Here is a 25,587-nt window from a genome sequence, read left to right as displayed (position 1 = left end):
TTTAATCATTTTTTATTATATCAGAGTGGAGGAAATAGAGAGTTCTTAAGATATAGTAGCTCAGCAGCCCTCACCAAAGTGTATGATGGTAGGTAATGCCACCATGTAGTAGTTTGACTATCTACCTTCGAACTACTCTGAACAATGCATAGGGCCAGACTACCTCAACCACCGCCTTACCTTCTACACCCCTGCCATGCAACTCCGATCCTCTCATCTTGCCCTCGCCACTGTCCCCAGAATCAAGAAAAGCACAGCTGGAGGAAGATCCTTCTCCTACCTCGCAGCCTGGACATGGAATACACTCCCTCAACCTCAGACAGGCTGCATTACTGAAGCAATTCAGGAAGGATCTCAAGACCTTGCTCTTCGAATGTTCAGCATGCCCACCATAGCACCTTGAGACACCACGGGTGATAAGCAGCGCTCTACAAGTACTGATTGATTGATTGGTTGATTGAACAATAAATGGCAAAGTGGCAACATGTTCACAGATTAAACTCCGGCAATACTCTCAGAAAAGGAAGCTGCACTCCAGACTGGTCCACTGCTAATTGTTCTACCATATAAGAAGAAAACTGTCAGTGGTACATCCTTTCCCATCCAGACTGACAAATTATGAAATTCTCTTTCAGCTAAGATACAGGCTTCCATAAATACCCTGGAGTTGAGGATACTGAAAACGTGCCTATTCCTTTCTTGAACTTTAGCGTTTAAAAAAATACAGCAACGATCTCATTGTCAACAGGAATTGTGCACTTAGTGTTAACGCCCACTAAAAAACTAAAAGGATCACACACTTCTGGCACAAACTTAAAAATTACAGTGTCATATACATCCACATCTAACACATCATTGACAAAGATGAAATACCACTTTAAATCTAGGGACAAGGAAGGAAGTCCTACTTCTTTCACGCACATCCATAGAAACCTGAAAAATTCGATCAACTTTCAGTATCTAATTGGCACATAATCGTACAACTCTGTAATTTCAACAAAAAGATCATGAATAAAAACATTGTCTTGTACTTGTACTCATTGACATGACAGAGCATGTGAGCCATCACCTAAATGTACATGACTTGCACAACAGGTTTATTTCATACCTCTGGTAATTAAATCCATGTCCCCCCCTGTCCAACACTGCTTGACTGACCACACTCAGTCCTACTAAGCTCTTCTCACGGGACTTCTCTGGCTCAGCCTATGTAAGCATGACTTAAAATACAAATAACTGCATTCTCTAACAACACTACAGTCAGCCTATACTACAGTTCACAAGGACAATCAAACAATAAAATGATTTAAATATTCCTACATTTCCTTTAATCACAGATACATAATTAGAAATGCAAATTGTACCTCATCTAAAGCATTTACACTAATTACATTCAGCAACTAATTTTCATCTACAGTAGCAATTGCATGTAACTAATGGAAATTCTAACTCTCATAAAGTTTAATAATATAAAAGCAACACTTACAACTGACACTGCAAAGTAACACTGGGCTTCACGGTGTAGCATACTATCCATCTGCAAAGTGCTTCAATGACTCTTCAGAGGAAGTAAGCACTACATAATCTACAGTAAAATACAATGTGGGCCTTTCAGAAAAACTTGTATATATCCTCATTGACACTGTAGCTGTGTCAAATTAGGCTATTTTGTTTTACTCCTTCGAGGCTGATTTCATTCAATCAGTGCAAGCTAGCGAATGGCTAAGACTTCAGTTTTATTACGTTTACTTATGTTAACTGGTGTCTATGAGAAAAGTTTAATGTAAACAGTGCAAGGAATCCTGGGAAATGTGGTGGATTCCAGGACCACCCGAAGAGAAGGAGCTCCATTCCGTAGAACAATGAGTGAAGGAATAGATCAGAACAAGAGGCACTTGCTGATCAGCCCACAGAACTTCGGTCAACTGAGGCAGCAATATATAAGGCACACTGGGCCTGATTCCAACTTTGGAGGAGGTGTTAATCCATCCCAAAAGTGACGGTAAAGTGACGGATATACCACCAGCCGTATTACAAGTCCATTATATCCTATGGAACTCGTAATACGGCTGGTGGTATATCCGTCACTTTACCGTCACTTTTGGGACGGATTAACACCTCCTCCAAAGTTGGAATCAGGCCCACTGTTCCTAAATGCACCACAACACACCTTTAAATAGGTGCACCAAGCTCAAATCTACATAGTGCACCTTATTACCAGTAATGCACTGCCTCCAGAGCAGCCACAAACTCACACGGTCGTGGGGGGGGCAGAGCATTAGTGAAAGATGGACTGGCTGACTGATGCCGCCGGCCCTTGTTCCTCTGTGCAGGCGGCAACACGCCTACACTACAAAGAGGGGGCAGAGATGCAGTGCTTAATTTGTGCATGTTGTTTCCGGTGCTGAGCACCGGAACTTATTTTTCAGGGCCGGGGCTTGTTCTTCTGCCTCAAGCATGTATGGCGAGCAAAAGACACATATGGGAAAGACAGAGGAAGAGAAAAAAGAAAAGGTGTCATAATGCGAGAAAGCAGAAAGCTGCAAGAGTGAGCTGAAGGGGCCAGGAGTGGCATTAAATGAATTAAAGGGGCCAGAGGTGGCTTCAGGATTACGCTGCTTAAGTATTCCGTGCTCGCCATTTAAATGCAGAAGCCGCATGTGTAAGAGGAGGGCTTTCGGCACCGGCAACTCTTTATTTACTAATTAAGCACTGCAGAGATGCCCCTGTGGACGGGTACAGTGAGTGACTGCACTTACCTGCAGAGGAGTGTCTAGGGGTCAATGGGACCCCCTTTCCCCTTGCCGAGGATGCTCTCTGGGCTACACTGTCTGTGGCATTGATTTGTGGCGCACACAGTCAGTGCACCTTGGGACAGCCTCTTTGCCTCTGCACCTGTGTCAATGATAGGGTGCAGTCTCATAAGCAAAGTCTTCCTCATTAGCATGGGGCAGTGCCTCCATTCCAATGAGGCAATGCTTCCTAAAGACAGTTCTGGCATCGGTGCTATCTGCATTACAGATGAGGAGGCACAAGCGACTGCACCTTTATCTGTAATGCTAAAGTGCCCTGGAGATGCAAAAAACAAGCTTACACGCTTGTTGGGCCCCTAGGGGCATTGTTTGTAATACAGTCCCTGAGACTTTGCTGGGACAGCTACTGGGATATGCATTAGTTTTTGTGGGTCTCTTTCCATAAATATCCAGCAATCACAACTGACTGAGAACTACATAATGTGCTAGCAAATATGAAAGCAGGCAAAAACCTCATACCGAAGAAGTCTTTTATTTTCAGTCAACTGACTGTTGACCATCCCTACTGGCCTCTATATACACGCTTAACCCTATATCCCGCATTGACTATGCTTGATGCACTTTTGCCCACTTCATGAAACTTTTTGTACAAGTCTACTTGTGAATTACTGCTAGCGTGACAGATTATTTTTATCTTGTTGACATTCCCATGTGTATTTTTTGTTTCCTTCATAACTTTTGATTTCCATTTTACTAAGTCTCCCTATTGTGGAAAATACCAACACTTATGTAGTCCTTGGAACAGACCTTTGCTTATCACTGGTAGGCTTTCCTGTCAGTCTCATTTACTTGCTTCACGTTTGAATGCTTTCCATCCTCTTCTTGTGTTTGTTGCTCCATGGGGGCATTGCCTCTTTACCCTCAGTTGTATCCTTCCACCGGTCACATTCAGAGAACTACATTTTACTTATTCTTTCAGCACTCCATGGCAGTGCATGTGTTTTCTTGCTCTTCCCCTTGGTTGCTGCTTCCCCTTTCAAACCCCCACACTTGTGACCTCTGTATTCCCCCCAAGGTTATCCTTTGCTTCACCCTGCCTGTTTTTTAGTTCAGTGGCTCCCTGATTTACACACTCCAAGCTGCTTTTCTCAGCATTCACTTATCCCCCACTCATTCCTCTGTTGTACCCCAATGTTCCATTTTTTTTCTAGGGCCTGGCAGTTGCAATTTACACCTTCTTTTATAAAAATGCACTTTCACACATGTTTAATTTTTTTTATTTACTGCTCCAAGACTGGCGTCCACACAGCATCAGCAGAAAGCATTTATTTTTCCTGATGCCGAATAACATCATCAAAAGCATTGAAAAGCCAATAGGTCTATAATGGCAGCCAAAGGGTTAGACCTACTGGATTTGCCATTGTTTGTTTTTCTTTACGTACTTGGCTTGGTGTTGAATCCAAGTTCTACAGTTCTTTGACTTTAATAGCTATGAGGTTGGTTGCCTCACATGATACGTACAATGCTTCCTATGAGTATTGCTTTTCCTCTCAGGTCTAGTTACATAAAACGAGGCACGGCTATACTCCTTGAAAGCTGTTTACCTCTTTAGAGTGCTCCATGTACATTTAACTTCGCGATTTGTCGTAGTTGAAATTTTTGGCTGTGATATTTTAAATGACTGATATTTTTGTCCATAATACTCTGACAGAGAACCGTCAGTCACATCTCTAGGAAGACTGTGGTTACTCTCCCATAGCCAGTAATTGCAATTTATCACACTTCCTGGCCCTTTGTTATTGTATCAATAACAATCCTCTACAGCGCCCTAAAATGTTACTGGTTGATTATATACACAATTTAAAGCCACGTAAAGGTGTTTGCATGCCATCTGTAAACCTTACACCTTATTGTTTAATAATTTGCTCTTCCATACAAAGCTTAATGCTGCTTCTAGTAGACTGACAGGTGCATTCCCATGGTTTCAAATATAACACTTACAAAAGGAAATCCCAGTTGCTGACCTATCAAAAAACTGGAAACCCCTTGTTCAATAAAAGCATACTGTTTGGCTTACAAATTAAAACATATTAGAACCAAAACATTAAGCGGCCAAACTGGAAACAAGCAAAGTCGAAAGCATGAGCCACATAATTAGGAGTTGTTGACCAAGTTGTGCAAATTGCTCTCATTACTAAAGAAAACCTGACAGTTGTCAGGATTTTCTGTACTCGTAATTGTGGCAAGACAGTGGATAGATTGTGGTCCCTTGGAAGTTTCTTGGGACCAACTATTGTCAATGTAGTGAATATCCAAAAATGTGTAACTTGCACTAAATCACACACATAGGCATTAACTTTGCCTAGATTCATTCCTCTTCAAGATTTCCACCCACTTGCTTAGAAGAGGTGGCATGAATGTGGGGAAGTGCACTGAATACCTCATTTTTCAGTGAGGGTAGACAATGAGATTTCTCCACTTTTAGTAATATTATTGCCAAAGGGCGAAAACAAATAAGAAACAAAATTAGCAAATGCACATTTCCCCTAGATTTAAGAGGATGAATTATCTGGAGTATAGGAAGTCTGGACGTGCAGATTAAAAACTGAAACATACAATATTTTTCTTAGAGTATGCCTGCAATCGCAGTAATCAAGAAAAATGTGGGAATCTAGGCCCACAATAGTTGTGTGCCTACTTTCCATGGATTGCCACATTACTTTAGAAAAAGACCCCAAGTTATTTGAAAATGAGGAGAGAGGCTGAGGGAAGCCGTTGCAAAGCCACATCTGCAGGATGAACACAGACAAAATCTATTTATCCCCACTGTTGAGTATGGACAAGGACCATGACTCAAGAGCGGCAGAATTCCTCCCCTCCATCAAATTAATATCTGTGCATTTCTATAAATTATGCATTCCATGACATATGTTTTAAAAATTATATTTTTTACAAAATCGTGATTCGAGTATTTTTGTGCATGAAGGTCAATTCTCAATGAAGATGTCACTTGAATATTAGAAGAGTTGTTCCACTGTGTAAAGTAATTTTAACATGACATCTGTGAGGCAGTAAACCCTGTCTCCAGTGTCAGTTTTGCTGTATTGTGATGCTAACCTTGACCAGTAGTTATACATTTAGAAATGTGTGTTTGCTTGTCCAGTTGTACTGAATAACGTGTTAGTGGGCCAAATTTATTTTTCCAGCAGGTGTATCAATAAAGATATGTTGAAGGTTGGAGCACATGATGCTGTCTACTTAGGTGTTAATGTTTCAAAACACATCTTCTCTCTAAGGCAACCAATACCCATCAGTAACATCATGCTCGCCAAGGAGAATGCCAAGCACATTGCCATATGCTTCATAAATGTGTTAAGCACATTGGTTACTTTATTATCATACAGTCCTCGAGTGGATTCCTTGCAGTTATCACCTTACTTATAATGAAATATCCGTGGAATGTGGGCAATCGTTAGGTTTTATAAATAGTCAGGAACTCCTTTTCACGCATTGCTTTCAATACCGAACAGAACCCTTTCTGAAGTTGCTGAATTTTGAGATTTTAGGACTCGAAATGGATCGTCTCCAATTGCAATATGAACCAACTTCAGTGTTACGGCCAATACAACATTTTTGGGAAAAACGCATTGTAGTGTATTTCGGTGCAAAATCATATTCCTATGCTGATACCTCGGTATATAAACTTTTCAAAGGAATCTCATCCAAGAATCAATGCAAATATATTCATAACCTTGATTCGGTTCCAAAACCTCTTAATAAAAGTGACCACATAACTACGTGGTGCACAATTAATTTCTACTGCGAGGGGACGATCTGAAGCAATCTGTGTGCCACATACGGCTATCAGCAATCCATAACAAATACAAAATATATTAATTCAATACAGATTCAACTTAACATAGACCGAATGGAGCTGCTGGGCATGCAAGCCAACTTCTGGGCTGTTATATTTCTCTGGCCAAACATGTCTTCCAGGAATAACCCTCTTAAAGATCAAAACATTTGGCAGTACTGATCTCTACAAGAAGTAAACTCGAGAAAATTCAGTGCAATAATGGCTCCCTGTTGTTACATAGGCAGGATCCAGCTGGCTTTGGCAAGTATCCAATCTACAGCATTCTACTCAGTGACATTTCTAGCATCTTCCCCCAAGGAATGCTCAACTTTAATTTAGCTGCATCTTTCCTCTACCGCAGGGGTCTTTAGAACTGGAGGGGTATGAGATGCCTTAGGCTGTTTTTTCGCAAACTTCTGAATTTGAAATCAATGCAAATACACTCACCTCCTGCGCAAACACTGGAAGGTTGGACTGCCAAGATTTCTATGCAGGATTTTTTTAGAATCTGAAACAGGAGAACATTTTACAATCTACATATTAATTATTCAACATGTGCATGCAATATTTAAAATGTGATTTAGTTCAGTTAAAATGAATGGATTTTTTTTTTTTATAAGAATCTACGTTGCCATGACAAAATGAGAAGGAAAAATATTTTCTGATCAATTACTTTTGGATATTTTTGAGACAAGGGTGGGGGGATCCACTTTTTTCCTTGTCCTGTTAGGTTTTGCTTTTATAGGTTGTACAGCTCACCATACCACCATAGCATCTCAGCAATCTGATACTCCACATAATATACTTCTGAGTCTCGCCAACCTCGTGTTTTTCAAAATGTTCATAGAAAAAATACATACATTTTATATACATAAAAAGGCTTTTGGGCAGCCCTCTTCATCCATTGGTCTGTACAAGTGTCATTTACATTCTGCTTCCACCCATCACATTACACAGCATGACACAGTGGGACAGCCCAAACCAGCCACTGGCTCTTTTAGGTTTAAGATTGATGGTATTGTGCTCTTGCACCTGTACACTTTTGCCTAAAAAGGAGCCACATCAGGGCTGTCACACCAATCCCTACCTTTACTTCTGCTTTCATATCACTTTTTCATTTAATGTTGCAATGAGTTATTTTTCAGCTATTTTATATTTTTCAAACCTATGAACACCACCTTCAAGAGAGCAGTATTTTAGTGTTTTTTTTTTTTTACTTTAACCTTTTGATTGCACAGTAGAAATACAAGAGATCAGGCTTGCTAAAGCCTGTTATATTGGCTTTCCCAGTCATTGTTTTAGGTCTGGTGTTAGCCAAGACCTTTTAATTTTTCATATATATATATGTATGTAAAATATTCCAAAGCTCATTCTGGGCTCAAAACGGCCCATGAGGGGTGGCGCGAAAACCGGCAAGAGCAGACCAGTAATAATAAATTCAATCCAAAAAAAAGCAATGAAAATCGCGCACTCAAGACTTCAAAAGGTAAAGCAAAGGCTTTAATCACAATGCGTTTCGGCTGTCAACACAGCCTTGATCACGCGATTTTCATTGCTTTTTGTTTGGATTGAAGTTATATATATATATATATATATATATTATTCATAGGGGTTTTCAGCCAGACCTCTTCATCCATTGATCTGTTGCTTGTCATTTGCAATGTTTTCCTTCCAACTCCAGAATACAGCAGGGAGTGTCAGCCCTCTTGAAACATTGTCTAACTTCACTGTGAATGATGGTATTCTCCTGTATCACAGGGGGTACGTCAACACAAAATGTAGTTCCATTTAGAGCTACTGGCTTCTAAAGAAATTGGTGCTTGTTGAGAGCAAAAACATTTCTTTTTTTTTTTTTTTTTGCTTTTAGCCATTTAAAAAAAAAAAATTGATAACGTCGAGGGGCCAGCAGCTTCCCAACAATTACATTTTGGAAAATGCACGGCTAAACAAAATAAGTATTGAAAAAAAACTAAACGGCAGGCATCAAATGCCAGACTCACTGGCAGTGCCAATGCTTGTTAAGCTTGCTATGGTAATTCGCCATTTTTCCCCTCTGCCTGTTTTTGGGGTATGTTTTCAATGGCATCTTCTCCTCAACTTCCCCTCTTCTGCAACAGTGTTGTGTTGTTTCTACTGTACGCTGTACGTTTTCCTTTTTGCGAAGATGATTAAGAAGTACAATATATTATATGTTGTTTTTTCTTTACCTTTGTTTCTAGTCTTTTTTAGATTTTATCATAACCCCTTTTCATACAAGCAATGACGTAAATGCACTTTGTTCATGACTCGAAAGCTCCTTTTAGAGTTCCATTGCTTCTTCTCCTCAGCGGTTCATGCTGATGCAGCTCATAGGGTCTATTGCTTCATGGTCTCCAGCCACTCACCTGCTGCGTTCCCTGTGTGAGCACAGCGGGTCACGCGCAGTACAGGCTAAGAGGCACTGTCCAGGCCAACAGGCACTGTCCTATCTTTCTCTGAACGCGCAAGCCGGATATTTTAAAGGAAAAGGCCCATAGGATTTGTGAACAACAATACGCCAAATACATTATTTTTCTACACAGGCGGAAAGTGTACCCGCTTCGGAATGAAATCAGTGTATTTAACAGAAGGAAGCGGGCCCATCGAGATTACATTTCTTCCAGTTATTAAAAGCTACTAATTAACGTGGTGTGTCCATCAAAGGATGGTTGAAAATAAATATTGTGTTTTTAACAGAGCTTCTTCGAAGCAAGGAAGGAAGGAAACACTCCTTTCCGACCCCCAGCGACACAAATCACAACAGACCCGGAAACGGATGCACTTACCTAATACAGGAAAATCCTTAGGGCGGTTTTATCGGATTGACACAGTGAGCAGAACAGAAGTTGTGAGTTGTATTTTATCATTATTTTGTGAGGATCATATGTTTTTTCATCAACAAAACCAGTTTACATTTTTTAGGCACAGGACAATAAAGTGATGTGCCCAGAATCATAGGATGCCGAGTGAAAGCCAGCTTTTTAATCCATGTCCCTATGTTGTAATGTCAGCAGCTCTACCTACTAGGATGCTGGCCACTTGTCTCACTCTAGAGAAGGAGAGTGTGTGCGTAAGAAGGTTACCACCTCATTGCTCTACTCTGCCCATCACATTAATCTATTCCTCTCTCCAAACACCGATTCCCTTCCTCTTCTTACAAATCTTTAAATTCTGCTTACATTGTTAGTCTCTCCGACTGCCTTTATAGCAACAAACTATTACCTGACAGTGTCCCGCAATTGTATATATTAGTGTGCCTATAACTATTTCCTTCCTCTGCACGCAGCTACCTTATTAATTCTGTCCACATCCTTCATGCCTCACTTTGTACACAACGCTTGTCTTGAGTGCAAACATCCAATTCCCGTCCCCTTCCCAAGGCCCTCAACTTTTCCCATGTGCCTAGCATCTATGCTTTGCTCTGCCCACACAAATCTTCTCTTCTCCTCCCACAGCCCTCGTATTTTTGCAGTACAATCGCCTCTCTTCTTTTCCTGTAAAACCTTATCTCACCATGCCCATAGGATATGTGCCTTCTACTAAGTTCTTCTGCTAATTCTCCTTATCTTTTCATCTTTCAACACCATGGCTCGTCGTATGTCCCTTACCTCTTTCCACAGTCACATCATTACATCTTTTCTTCTGCTCATTGCATCTCATTTTTCCCAGTGTGAAAACACCTTTTCTCGTGCTTTGCCAACACCTCACGTCTCTTACCCTAGACTCACAATCTTTTCCTTTATCATGAAATTGTATCACTTCCGCTGCTCACAACCTTTGTCTCTTCATTTGTACATGTTTGTCTTTATCGCTGCAAGTGAGCGCATCTTTTCATTTGCCTATACCCTTTATCTCTTCCTCAGCCAACATCTGCCATTTCACCTTCTACTGAACACCTTTATTTTCCTTTGCCCATAGCACCTAACGTCTCCACTACCCACACCCAATTTTTTCACATGCTTGCGCTTCACCTCTTTTCTTCCCACCACACCTCATCGCTTTCCATAGACTGATTCATGTTTTTCCCTTACTAACACACCACCTTGCGTCTTCTGGATGCACAGTTGATTACTTGACTAAAGGGTTGATTCTTACTCTGCCCATATCTCTTGTCTTACAAAGGCTTCACATGCCCACAATTTTCATGTACTTCAATGACACCATCTGAGTTTACACGCTTGAATGATTTATTCAGTTAAAAAACGAATAACCATGATACAAAAAATATAGTAAAAGCATAATACAATAATGATAATAAATACACAATTTTACAGAATATAAAAGACATTAAGAAATAAATCAAAAGTTCACAGAATTAGGCCGACATATCGCACATTTAAGAAAGGATCCCACAGCACTGCAAACTAATTCACTTGCTACCATACGTAAATAAATAAAAGACTGGACGACACTGTAAAAAATCCTTTCCTTTTAGGATAGGGAGTAAATTCTGGTAACCCCAAATAGATGCCCCATACGTTAGTAGAGGTACAAATTGCAGCCTATAAACCTCAAGCAAGGGTTTAATTGGTTTGCACCCAACCCTGGATAAATTTCAAAAGTTAACCTACTGCAGCATTAAAACAAGTACAGCGCTTTGATATGCAAGGGAGCCAGATTCTTTTATTGTCTAATGTCACACCCAGATAGGGAAACTCATGGACGCGGCTGATGACCAGACCTTTCATTGTCAATGAGCCCAATTTGCTCTGAGGCTTGCTACTCACCATTTAATGGGTTTTAGCAATGTTACTCTCCAGGTCCAGATGAACCATATATTCTAAGAAGGCATTTACTGCTCCTTGTAAGCCATTCATTGTGCACACAATTAAAACCTCATCATCGGCATATAACAAAGTAGGCACACTTTTCCCATTTACTGCTGGTGTGTCTTTGCACATAACCACTAAGTAATCATGCAGACTATTTATGTATAAAAGGAATAACATTAGTGCTAAAATACACCCCTGGCGCACCCATCTAAGAAGATCAAAGTATTCAGTACAGTCACCTTGCAGCCCATACATTGCGGGGGCTTTGGTATTGGCATGGAGAGCTTGGAAAAGATCTACAACTGACTTAGACACCCCATCTTATAAAGGGACCCCCAAAGCTTAGCTCTGTTGATCTGATCAAAAGTGCTGCTGAGGTCCATAAAAGCCAACCAGAGAGTACCTTTCTTGGCGATCTTATATTTACCAATTAGTAAAAGCAAATGTAAGCACTGTTCCTGGGTCCCCAAGCCTTCCCTGAACTGGATCGGGCTCATACAAGCCTGTTCCTTCACCCAACTCTCAATACCCCACCAAACAATATGTTCCAAGATCTTAACCAAAGAGTCTATCAATACAATTGGGCGCTAGAATTCAGGATCGCTACGGTTTCCTTTTTTAAAAACAGGCACTATACACACTGACTTCCATGAGGACTGAATCCCATGACTCACCCACATCTCATCTCTTTCTCCATCCGGGTACCTAACCTTTTCTTTTCCCCATAGCACTTAACTCGTCATCTGCCCATAACTTATTTCCTCTTATGACAATATACTTCGCTAATTCTTTTTCAATATGCCATTTCTACTTCTTTGCCCACACATTTTCTCTTACTCTTCACGTGACTCCTCATTCCATTTACCCACACACTTAATCATTTTCTCTGTCCACAGTCCTCTTCACTTTTCATGCCCACCCCCCTTATCTCTTCCTGTACTCACACTCTTTACCTCTAACCATGCCTACACCCCCCATCTTTTCCTGTCTCTTTATCCCATCAATCTTACTTTTTCCACGAGTCAGCAATCCTTTCCATTTCACATCCACAATCCACATCTCTCAAGTTAAGAATCTAACTGTCACATCATCCCGCCAGGAAGGCCTCTGCAATCACTGCTTCCAAAACAACCTACCGAATCAATGACACCCCTCAAAGCGTGAAATCCGCCAGTCACAGGAAAAACATGTTCAATGCTGTCAGCAATGGTTGAAAGCTGAAACAAATTAAACAGCATAGATTTAAAAGATATCAAATCAACACACATAGACCACTGCAATTTAGGTGATATGACAGACGTCCCATCAGTTTACGGCTACAACTGGGCATTGGAGATAAGAGGAAGCAAGTGCATGCAACCGCGGAAAGCAGCACCGGATTTCCTATGCATTCTCTGTATAGAACAAAGGGACTGAGTGTTGTTTCCTTACAAGACATCAATTTTATCTTCAAGGCTAAACCAAGAATAAAAGCGAACAAGATTATGAGCAGTGCTAAAAAATACCCACTTCAGAATGACTATGCCAGATAGCATTCAAAGTCAACAAAGATCTCAGTGCATACATGCAGACATGCAAAGTATTACGATGGTCGGATTAGAGACCCTGTTGCTGCTCATTTCCAACAAGCAATATCAATTAAAAAATTCTACAGTTTAATCACAGGTTGGTGTTTTCATCCAAAAACTCCTTACTTCCATAGGTCTTGGTTGGTATGGTCAAAAATAGCCGTTCTTCAAATGCATATTTTGATTATGAAAGCACACCTCAATGTTTCATCAGTAAACTCCTGAAGTCCCCGTCTGACTACATCACATCACAACCTGTGACCCGTAGCATATACCGTCTCACTGATCCTATTGTGGACAAGGAGAGCTCACTTAGCCAGCAATGCTTTATCTATACTATGTATTTTATAATCTATATTTAGATATCAATCTAGTCCATGCCTACTTAGCGGCAGATACCCTGGATGTCATTATCAACTGTTCTATACCCAAATAAGACATGTAAGATTGGCACACTCGAATGGATTAGAAACTCCTTATAAAGGAACCAGGTAAGTCAGCGTTGCCCACACGGCACCAAGAGGAGATGATGTCAAATGTGGTAGCCATGTTGAAGCAGTGAGATAACTATCCAGGATATGAGAGTTCCCATGAGATTATTTAACTACACCAGGACTATTGCGAGTTCCTCCCCTTGAAACCAACAAAAACATTATTGCAGTGAATCGTTTTTTGAAAAACATACAATAATAATGAAGTTTTAAAACATAATCATAATAAAAAATGTATTTGTGATTTACTATGTCTAGTTCCTCGTCCTTAACATTGTTATTTTTTATGGGAAATATTGTTTTATACATTATAAGAAGCTGTGTAATCCCTGGGCAAGGGCTGAACCTTAAGCCCTGTGGCTTGAAGTAACAAATGGTAGTTTGGTGTAAAGCAAAGTAGTAACATATTTGAGGCAAATCATCAACTGATTCTCTAGCACATATTAGAATTAGCTAAAGAGATCGTATGATTTGGTGGGAATCCACAGTCTAACTAGTGATAATAGGTACTTTTTAAAGTGGTAATAAATTGGCTGACTGGATTATAAAAAATAATACAGTCTGGTTAGTGGTAAGGGCTGATAAATTGTTTGTGGAGGCACCGATCAGTGGTGATTATTGTATTTTTATTTTATGTTATTTTTACATAACGTTTAAAGATCACACATACCACGAGAATAGCAGTGCTTCAGAGTTAACCATGGTACCACATGATTAGCTATTGAGTAACGTTTTAGTGTCATTCTTAAATAGTAGTAATTCCCAAATTGTTGAGTTAAAAAAAATTGAAAATTAAAGGTAAGGTGTCTCAATTTATCAAAAGGTCTGTTCACAAATTTACCATAGCAGGGAACCACCAAAGAAGGGGAATTGGTATAGCAAAGTACAGTGGTAAAATTACAACCAAGCACGTAAAAAGCACTGTGGTTAGGGAAGAGTGCGTTGAACATGATTATAGTCTTGTCTGCAAGTGAGCGTAGTACATTAAATGACAAGCAGACCAGGGGAGGCAGAAAATCTTTGATATTAGATGGAATGCAGAGTTCTGAATCTGTAGCGAGAGAAGAAAGCCAAGAAATGTGTTACAATTATATAGTCAACATTCATGTCCTGGGGAAAAACAGCTCCTGAAAAAAACCTCTCCTTCAGGTAGCAAATCCAGTTCCCCAGAGTAGAGGATTGACTTGTACACCAATGAGAGGTTGCTTCCTTGGCCTGTGACCCCCAACACATGTATGGAAGGTCAAAGGCCTGCACTGTATCTGTATGCACCATTATGCTCACAACTTTTAGGTTTGATGGGGGGAAGAGGGCAGTAGAGAAAAAAGAACGAAGAGGAAATGGGAGTCAGTTTACTTGTTATTCACACAATTTGCGGTTTGAGAGGATGGTGGAGAAGGCGGAAGGCAGAGGAAATGGGGAGTCAGTAAGTGGTTCCCCATGTCATTCATGTGCAGGACAGACTACCGCCTCCCACACCACCAAGTACTACTGAATAAATGTGTGATGATGCAGAGAATAACATTTCAATGCCCGTGCCAGATACAAGTTAAATAGACCAGTAGTAGAAACTCTCTGCCACTCGTAAAAGAAGGAGGAGGAAATAAGTAGGTGAAGCAGGAGAGGTACATTGAGACTACAGTAGAGAAGAAGAGAAGTGGCAGAAGAAGAGGGGGACAATGAGTAGAATGATAGGGACAATAGAGGGGGAACAGAGGAAAGAGGAATTATAAGAGCAGATTAAACAGTTGAAAGGTGGGTGTGAGAAAATCTGCATGTAAAAGGCACAGCAAAAGAGAAGTAGGAAAGGGCACTAGAAGAAATGAGTCATGACCATAAAAAAAGATGTGGGGCCAGGTTTACTAAAGTTTCACACAAAGTAATGCAGCAAGGGAACTTGCTGTGCTGTGTTGTGTGAAAGGAAGAGAGCAGAAATATGTCATTTCTACTAAGATGTGGTGCACCTCTCCTTCCTCCCCGTGCTCATGGTCTGTGTGCTGCCTAGCACAAATGTAAACACCCTTGCAGCATGATGTCTGCAATATAGAAAGATTGTTTTTGTGGAGGTAGGGATACCAGACAGGAAGGGATACCAGACAAAGTCAATCATAAGAGGCAATTTTCTTTTTCGATACATGATGCAGAATGCATCAGGCCTAGAAAGAGGGAGTATCGAGAAGAAATAAAAATATTTCTCTCCATTACTGTGTCTCTGGCATTTGGTGTAATCCCAGGTTTACTAATTTTAGTAAATCAAGGATTGCGGCATATTTCATGGGCGCATGCTCCAGAACATCCATGTGTCACCCATAAAATGCCTATAACTGTGAAATGAAATGTAATGCAACGCTGCGCAAGCTGCTGCGTTGCATTACATTTCCTTACTAAGTCACACATTGGGCTCCTTGCGTTAGGAAATATAGGGGGTCATTCTGACCTTGGCGGTCCATGACCGCCATGGTGGAGTGCGGCAGAAGCACCGCCAACAGGCTGGCGGTGCTTCCTGGGCGATTCTGACCGCGGCGGTAAAGCAGCGGTCGGAAAAGGGGAGCCGGCGGTTTCCCGCTGGCCCAGGGAACCCGCCATGGCGGCGCTGCTTGCAGCACCGCCATGGGGATTCCGACCCCCTTCCCGCCAGCCTGTTTCTGGCAGTGTCGACCGCCGGAACCAGGATGGCGGGAACGAGTGCCGTGGGGCCCCTGGGGGCCCCTGCACTGCCCATGCCACTGGCATGGGCAGTGCAGGGGCCCCCTAACAGGGCCCCACAAAGATTTTCACTGTCTGCTTAGCAGACAGTGAAAATCGCGACAGGTGCCACTGCACCCGTCGCACCCCTTCAACTCCGCCGGCTCCATTCCGAGCTGGCTTCATTGTTGAAGGGGCTGTCCCGCTGGGCCGGCCGGCGGTCTTCTGGCGGTCGCCCGCCGGCCCAGCGGGGAAAGCCGGAATGGCCGCCGCGGTCTTTTGACCGCGGTGCGGTCTTTCGGCGGGAACCGCTTGGCGGGCGGCGACCGCCGACCGCCGCGGTCAGAATGACCGCCATAATATAAGGACTTGGGTCAGCTTGTGTTATACAAAGACAACCAAGTCCTTAGTAAATCTGGGATTTAGTCTGGGTCTGAAGAAAGTCATGATTGAGGTGTATGAGAATGAGACCAGACAAGACAAGATAAGAAAGGCGAAGGGCAGGAGGAAGAACCCCATGAAATGTGGGTGGAGACATCAAGAGAGTGAAAGTGGGGACATGGAAACAAGAGTGGTAGACAGGGACCCGTGAAGGGGTGGGCAGGGCCTGCAGCTGAGCCGGGCTTGGGTGTAGACGATGGACAGGCACTGCACGAAGATAAGCAAAGGCTGCATGAGAGATGTGTGGGGACTGAAAGAGAGACTGGTACGTGGCTGGTGGAGAAGCAAGCAGAGGTGTCAAGGAAGATGGACAGAGGTTGCTGGAGACAGAATGTATGTAACCAAGGAACAAGCAATGACCTCCTATTCTGCCCCTGCGATTTGATTGATGGTCTCTGCTGTTAACCTGTCATCAATAAACGCTGGCCTTTTCCCCACAATTATTTGAAGCCAGTGACGATTGGCTGGGTATTGAAATAACAACCTTCATTGTCGCCCGACTGATGAGAGTTGACGGTCCAGCTGAGCGCCGCATAAAGCGTCCTGACAGCTCGCAGAGCGGTGGATTGCTCAGTTTTTGAACTCTATCCTTTTTGATGTGGAGAACCCCACTGCACACAGCAAGATATTTAAAGGACGGCAAGAGAGCAAGCCTTCGCTGCCATTAAACATCATTCTGTCGAAATATACGCAAATGCAAATTAGACCACGGTGGAATACCCAGGTGACTTGGAAAAAGAGAAAACATGCAGATTACCTGCGTTTCATTAAAATCTTTCACACCAACACAGTACACTATGGCTCCAAAATGTCTCGCTCTGTCGGCCTAAGAGAAAACCGGCCAAATGTTAAAAATAGACTTCAAGGCGCTGAATAATGTCTGAGCATGTAAGACAGGCGAAATATAGATTCTTACTTCCTTCTCCGCATAGTAGAACTGAGAGTCCTGCAGCTCTCCGTCAGTCAAAGCTATGATCACGCTGGCCGTCCGGAGTCCTGCATGATGGCAATTAAAAGCACGTGAAGCCCTGGCGTGCAATGCGTGCACCTTCCCGTGATGCAATCCTGCACCCCCTACCACAGCATCCTACATTCAGACGCAACAGGATCCCGTACCACTTAGAGAAATATCTCACACACAACCACGGCAATCACCGTTACCAACCCCAAGTAAAGCCCACTCAAAAATGTGAGGCACAAACCCAAGATAATATCCCACAATATAATTCCCATTATCTCACACCTACGTGTGGCAGCCATGTACCCACCTGCAGAAAACAAACCCTACATAGAACATTCCAATATCATAGACCACCCTCTGTAAAAATTATCAACACATACATCCATGCCCTTATGATGTATCTCCATAAAGTCACTTAAGGCAGTATAATGCACCTATTCTGAGGAAAGCTTCCCCCAGTCTCCCAACACAACGTCATGCACCCAGCAGCAATGATATTCACACCTCTCATGACATCACTCCGCACCCACTTTGGCAGAGCCCCACACTTTCCCTCAGCAATACACACTCACAGATATATCAAATGTCGCTGTATTGTGCAGGGTCGGATATTTGATTTGTATTCTTTGTTTTAATGAAAAAGAACATGTTTTCGCTATGGTCAACTATACAATGTCTTTTTTTACAATATGCTTAAAATCTAAGAATAGATTTGTTAGCAGAATTTCACAACAAATATGTTAATTGAAAGCAGCGAAATCGGAAAGGAAAGCAAAACGGATATTTACCTTCATAATTTTCGTGATAAATTTGCTCATTTGCCTGTAATACATATTTGAAATAGTTATTGAAGCAGAGCATGAGCGGGGGTATGGAGAGTGAAAACATCAAAGATGCGGTAGATAGATGAGTTCTTTACCATTTTAAAGCCTTCGTGCATGAATGTGTCTCCACCGGGTTGTTCATCCCTCAGACTCTCAAGACCCCGTTTAATGGCATCCCTGCGTTGAGAGAAGAACGTCTCTTGAATGATATAAATGCTCCAAAAATAGACAAGGTTTTGGTGAAAAAAATTGTCCTTTCAAACTTTGTCCCATCCCTCCTAACTGACTCACCCCAAACTTTCCTAACGACCATGAACCCCCCAAAATCTTTCTCAAACTCCCCCCACTTTTTTTAGCCGGAGCCTATCAGCCACTCACGACCTCTCTTTACAAAATAAGTTACTAATTCCCCTGCCAAATCCACTTACATCCTTCCAGCCCTACTCTAAACTCTACTAAACACACAATAAATCAAGAGCACAAATCTACCACAACGAATGCACAAAAAATATTCATCTACTATGAACCCCTAATCCTGTGCTCTGGAATAGTGTGCTATTCGCCGAAAAGCTCTTCAACACACCACATCAGGGATAGTAAGCGCTATATAAATACAATTTACAATTACAAGAAGCTACAACTGCATTTTAGTGCATGGCAAAAAATTGCATAGAGGGTACACTTTGCACTGAAGAAGGAGCAGGGTGTTAAATGGAAGCAAAGCACAGTCAGGCTGGAGTTTTTAGAACACTTTAAAGTTAACTTCCACAAAATTGTGAGCATCCTTGTGAAGAAAGAATTGATCACACACAGGGTCACTCGGTAAATTTGGGAAAAAATGAAAATCCAAACCCAATTATTATGCGTTTTGCATATTGGATTAATTGTTTTTAAGTTAATTGAATTGAAGATGTGTTAAAATATTTTTTCAATAACAAGTATATTTTTTATATTTTTGGACTGTGTCCAAAAACCCATTTTTCAACTTGGTTACAGGAGAGGTTGGCTGAAAATGGAGTTTGAAAATATTTTTCCCACACAGCATAAAAACTTCACCTGTTTGAAAGTGTCTAGCGTCATTGTCCAAATAAAGCAAGAAATTATGAACTATGGGCCAGATGTAGGAAAGGAATTGCAACTCGCAAACGGCAAAAACTGCCGTTTGCGAGTTGCAAATCACATTTTCCTATGCAGAAATGCATTCTGCGAGTCGGACCGACTCGCAAAATGCATTTCAGAATCGCAAATAGGAAGGGGTGTTCCCTTCCTATTTGCGATTCCTAGTGGTATGCAATACCATTTGCGACCGCATATGCGGTCGCAAATGGTGTTGCAGTTACCATCCACTTCAAGTGGATGGTAACCCACTCGCAAATTGGAAGGGGTCCCCATGGGACCCCTTCCAGTTTGTGACTGGACCCAAAAACATTTTTTCAGGGCAGGGAGTGGTCCAAGGGACCACTCCCTGCCCTGAAAAAATACCGAAACTAAAGGTTTCGGTTTTCTTTTTAAGTGCAGCTCGTTTTCCTTTAAGGAAAACGGGCTACACTTAAAAAAAAAAAAAACTGCTTTATTTAAAGCAGTCACGAACACGGGGGTCTGCTGACTACAGCAGGCCTCCATGTTTGCGAGTGCCCATAGTCGGTATGGGGCCGCAATTTGCGACCCACCTCATGAATATTCATGAGGTGGGTCATTGCGACCCCATACCGACTTGCAGACGGTGTCTGAGACACCGTTCTGCATAACATTTTGCGACTTGCAAACAGCGAGTCGCAATGACTCGCTATTTGCAAGTCGCAAAATGTTATTTTGCTACATCTGGCCCTAAGTTTGAAACTCCGTATGCTCTGTGGAAAACTCTTTTTTAGCGTTCTCACTTTAGCACTTAGCATAACACATATGGTGTATTTCAATCATGCATAGACTGTTGACCTGTCAAAAAATAAATACAGCTTAAACACTCTTCCATCATACTAAAATTCAATTACGATTCTGTCAGTCCCTATACATCTCCCATCTGCTACAAACAGCAAAACCACCAACGCGCTTCTAGCAACCTCACTGCCCAAAAACTCTTCCAGTATCAGCCTGAATACACTAATGATCTTATTAACCTACCCTAAATATTAGAACATTAGAATGTTGAGAGGTCCATTGACGACAAAGGAGGGCTTCGGGATTGTCATTGCTGGTTTAAGCCTTCTGCTCCAGTATTCCAGTGTTTGTTTTTCTGTCTCCCTTTTTATGTTGAGCCTGCAAGGGCTCTAAGGTGTTGTAACCACTCCCGCTGCACGCCTATCACTATCAGTCATTCATGGGCTTGCCTTTCAAAAATCCTTTGTTATCATTGGTAAATGCTTTATGTATGTCCCTTTTTGGGGCAGTTTTGTTACTGCCTTGGCCATCGACCCTGTTACATGGAAAATTGCAAGTTTCCCGATATATTTGACTGTAAGCAAACTCCCTGTTCCTTTTGTGTTTCTCCTTCTCGCTCATGGTCACCGTGGCGCTTTGAATTGGCTTGCTTATGTCAACTCTTTTACTTTTCAATTTCAATTTATGTGGCAAGAAAAGTCCAGTTAGGAATTTACAATGCTAATAGCTCTAACTGGAGCAAACACGAGACCCATTGCATTGAAAATGTTTGTTAAATTATAACATTCTACCCTCAATGGGTGGAATGCTCTAATAGTGTTATAGACCTTCTGCCTTGGGCTATATCTGTTGTTAAAGGCCCACACCCTCATTATAGGCCCTCACCGCCAGGGCCTTTAAAAACTGGTATACCCCCTCAGCAGCAGGCTATAAGGCTGTAATCTTCAATTGTCTAGATATTGAAGCAAGCATGAGTATTTCAGTTCAATGTTAAAATGATCTTTCATCAGCCTCAAAAAGTCCAACGGCATACTTCATCCACAATATTCACAGTTATCCATCATTCCTAATATCCAAACATTCTTTTAACAGCACGAGAAAACAAATGCCATATGATTATCATTGGCAATGATTTAATCTCCAGTCAGCCTCATAGAGTAACTTCAAGTCCCTCAGCTCTAAAATCCAAATGCAAACATAATTTACCTCAATAGCCAAATGCCATTCAAATATCGCAAATAACTAAATACTCTTACAAAGGGCCTAATATACAAATATTCTTACTTTAGTACTAGTGTTACAAAAAATAACTGTCATCACAGTTGATACTCATATGTTCTTCCATATTAAACAAAAACAAATGACTATCAGTTCTCATGTCCACCACTTCTCAGCGAACCCTGGTGCAAATACTTGAATGTCATCCCATCCATCATAATCCTCAGAACATATACTGTAAGGGGCTATCCGTTATAAAGAAACACACAGTTGCAGTTCTCTTTAACCAGTCATTCATCTCTAACAGTAACCAGCTATAGACATTCTAGAATTATGCTTTGTTTGATGATGGCTGCTAGGTTTTGATACATATTGTCACATGATTCAAAGGATGTCACCTTTAACTGCCTGCCATAAGAATGACATTGTATGCAATTTTGTTAAATAATCAAGGGCTTATTTTCAGCCTTAATAATAACAGTTCTGCAGCTGCTGCTATACCCAAATATTTGCTTATCAAGGGCAGTGTATACTTTTGAGCATGATATACTTTTCAGTATGATGCACTGCTCCTCATCCCAATTAAACCAAAACCAAAAACCTGTCACTGTGATCAATATCCCATTTCTCTCATATTTCATTTCGGATAGGAATTTTTAATGTAATAATAGTCTGTGGATCAGTATGTGTTTTGCATTTGATATATTTTACACCTATTTTATCCCAATAAGGGGACTAAAATGGATTTTGGTGCCTACTGCATTTTTCCACCAGTGAATTTTCGCAGGTTTCACCTGCTAAAAGTGACCTGTGGAAAATTGTGAAGGTGATTGCCTCATCCAGTTTTCCCTCATAATTAAAAATTCTGATATGTGCGGTGGCAAAAGTCACCACACATCGGAAGTCACTAAGCCACTAGCGATGAGGGCCTTAATGTGCACTAACAAAAGAGTTCTCAGTCAAGGAACCTGTAGTGGTACTGCATACAAGGCAAGAACATTATTTTGGACTCCGATCTGTCTTTTTACAGAACTAACATGCATATGTTGCTAGCACAGTACTGTTGTGGAGCCATTTTAGCTATAGTGTTATACACATAATTTTAGCACACTAGGCCTGCCGCTATGCACTTTAACCTTGTTTATTTCATTCGGCTTCATTTATTATTTTAACATTAGCTACATTTGTGGTCGTGTTTTATTTTCTCTGTCTAGCTGTTCTTCACCTAGGTCAGCAGTGAGTTCTTAAACAAAACACTTCTTTCACTCTGTGCTTTTCTCAAGGCTGCAGTAAGATAAGTTGCCGGCAAAAGTGGTACACTTTGTCTCCAATGTTCACAGGAACAAACACACTCTTACGTGGGGATCCTTTCTTAGAACATCAGGGGCCAGATGTACGAAAAATGCAATTTGCGACTTGCAAATTGCGAGTCCCTGCGACTCGCAATTTGCAAGTCGCAAATTGCTATGCAGTACGGTGTCTCAGACACCGACTGCAACTCGCAATGGGGTCGCAATGACCCACCTCATGAATATTCATGAGGTGGGTCGCAAATTGCGGCCCCATTGCGAGTATGGGCACTCGCTAACATGGAGGCCTGCTGACGTCAGCAGGCCTCCATGTTAGCGACCTGCTTGTCAATAAAGCAGGTTTTTTTTTTTGAAGTGTAGCCCGTTTTCCCTAAGGGAAAACGAGCTGCACTACAAAAAAAAACGAAACCTTTAGTTTCGGATTTTTCAGGGCAGGGAGTGGTCCCTTGGACCACTCCCTGCCCTTAAAAAATATTTTTGGGTGCAATCACAAACTGGAAGGGGTCCCATGGGGACCCCTTCCAATTTGCGATTGGGTTACCATCCACTTGAAGTGGATGGTAACTGCGATGCCATTTGCGACCGCATATGCGGTCGCAAATGGTATTGCATCCCAATGCGACTCGCAAATAGGAAGGGAACACCCCTTCCTATTTGCGAGTCTGAAATGCATTTTGCGAGTCGGTAACGACTCGCAAAATGCATTTCTGCATTGGGATACGCGTTTTGCGACTCGCAAACGGCAAATTTTGCCGTTTGCGAGTCGCAAAACGTTTTGTACATCTGGCCCCAGATGCTTTATTATAAAAACACTACTTTGACCCATGTACGTTAGAGGGAGATTCCAGCCAGATGACCACGACTGTATGCTGATTGCTTCACTGCAGTTGCTTATGTAGACTACTGGCCTCTTGCTCAGGTATGAGGGATGATGTCTTCCCATGGGAAACTTGAAGGGCAGAATTAGAGCTTAACATGCTGTGCTCTAACTTAGCCTAGGTAGGAACTATCTCTACAAACTGTAATGACAATATTAGCTTTATTCTTGTGTTTTACTCTCCTTGTCACAATTTTAATCTTGTTGTGCTTCATCGTCCAGGTTATTGCAAAACATGCCTTATTATCTAAGATGCAGTTACTTCAATAAAACCTTATTGAACTATACACTGCCTCTGACTGTCCTTGCATATGTGAGGCTAATGTAACTGAGAGAAATAGATGAGATCTGAGTGACCACAATTCCCCTGAGGAGTCATTCATGTCATGCGCCGAGTTGCCCCAGTCATCCATGCTCTTGCGCAGAGAAGAGGCACTGCTAGTTAGCTGGAACAAACCCGGATTAGGCCGACAGGTGTCAGATGGTACGGGATCAGACTTATTCCCCAGCAGTACAGGCGATTCTGCTGCTCGAATCCAGTAGTCTCATTAGGATAATGAGAACCTACGCAACATGGCACCGCCAACGTTTGGTCAGGCACAAATTTTCGGGTCCACTTGAGTATCTCTGTCTCACTACATGCAAGACACCTCATTACTATTTACAGAGAAGACCGTGGTATTGAGGATTTTCCTTCTCAGCCTAGTAGGGATTACCTAACTAACGCTGTAGGTTGTTCAAGCTTGAACTCTAAAAGGATAATCCTCATTTGGTGTGCTCATCTCTGAACAAGATTTACCATTCACTATAGTGAACCCTTAATGCACATTTATTGGCGCATGGCCTAACATTTGTTGTTGGGGCTCTTCCAGCCCATAGAACAAAAAATTCCTATTCTTGGGTCACATTTCCAGCAGCAGATGGGAACAGAAATACATTTCACCACTACACACATGCAAACATACCTGCACAATATAAAGCTTATGCATATTTAGAAATACCTCCATCTTATCAAGACCATAATAATTGGCTTGATGATGCCCTACCACATACAGTCCTACACGTTAGGTTAGATTCTCTAAGTAATCATGGTTCTTGACAGTAGCTGAGGTTATACGTTGAACTTACTGCAATATACAGACTATTAGTACAGTTTGTAATGCAAACATTGAATACAAACCCAGCATGTGCTGCCCCGGCGTAACCACATGCAGCAACGCTAGGTATTAATCCTGTGACTGTACATTAGATGATGAGTTAGGTACCCGCCAAACGGGAAGAGATTCCGTTTTGGTTAGCTCAATAAATAAATGCATTGTACACAGTATTTCCCCATACGGGACCTCAGGATAAGCATAGAATATTAACTATGTACTTGCCATTTAGGATGGTTCCCACAATAGGTAAGTGCAATACTTGGGGCATGGTATTTGCCACACTCTATACTACCGCACACAGTACACCGACACTTACCAGTCTTCCGGTAGTATTAAAATATATTCAAGATGAATACTGGGCTGCCCGGGCCTAGATTTGGGGGTGCAACTTATGGGCTATTTTGCCACAGTATCTTCAATTATATTAAGTAACCTGAAAGGGGAAGCAGTTGCACTAGCAGTGCGTATGCAGCTCTGGCACGTTCCTCCACAGGATCAAGAACGTGAGCTGCCGAAGATTATCGACCTACTCTAGTATTGGTTGAGATAGTCTTGGGGCCAGACCCATGAAACCACAGAATCAGTGTAAATCTAATAAAGATTCTACCAAGCAAGCACACAAGGGTTCTAAAACACACTGAGATAAAAAACAACAAACACCTAAAAAAGAAAGGGGAGAATATCCCCACTTAGAGAACCCTCAGAATAGATATAATCTCAGAAATAGAGATAATATAAAAACGTCTGACAGCTATCAATATATTGATACACGCCAATC

General features: G+C 41.7%; 1 protein-coding gene across 1 annotated transcript in view; it reads right to left on the bottom strand.

Annotated features, from left to right (window-relative positions):
* Positions 1–25,587, bottom strand: part of ANTXRL (ANTXR like) — a 309,598-nt gene that overhangs the window by 116,408 nt on the left and 167,603 nt on the right. The window contains exons 4-9 of the mRNA XM_069240900.1: positions 18,465–18,546; positions 18,334–18,367; positions 17,501–17,580; positions 17,342–17,410; positions 12,536–12,616; positions 7,057–7,117 (exon numbers count right to left, since the gene is read on the bottom strand). Of these exons, the coding sequence (XP_069097001.1) occupies positions 7,057–7,117; positions 12,536–12,616; positions 17,342–17,410; positions 17,501–17,580; positions 18,334–18,367; positions 18,465–18,546 (407 nt within the window). The remainder of the gene's footprint in view (positions 1–7,056; positions 7,118–12,535; positions 12,617–17,341; positions 17,411–17,500; positions 17,581–18,333; positions 18,368–18,464; positions 18,547–25,587) is intronic.

Source organism: Pleurodeles waltl, chromosome 6 (assembly GCF_031143425.1).
Source record: "Pleurodeles waltl isolate 20211129_DDA chromosome 6, aPleWal1.hap1.20221129, whole genome shotgun sequence".
In the NCBI taxonomy this organism is placed as follows: Eukaryota; Metazoa; Chordata; class Amphibia; order Caudata; family Salamandridae; genus Pleurodeles; species Pleurodeles waltl.
Note: the sequence above shows the minus strand (reverse complement) of the source record. Positions and strands in the feature narration are given on the sequence as shown.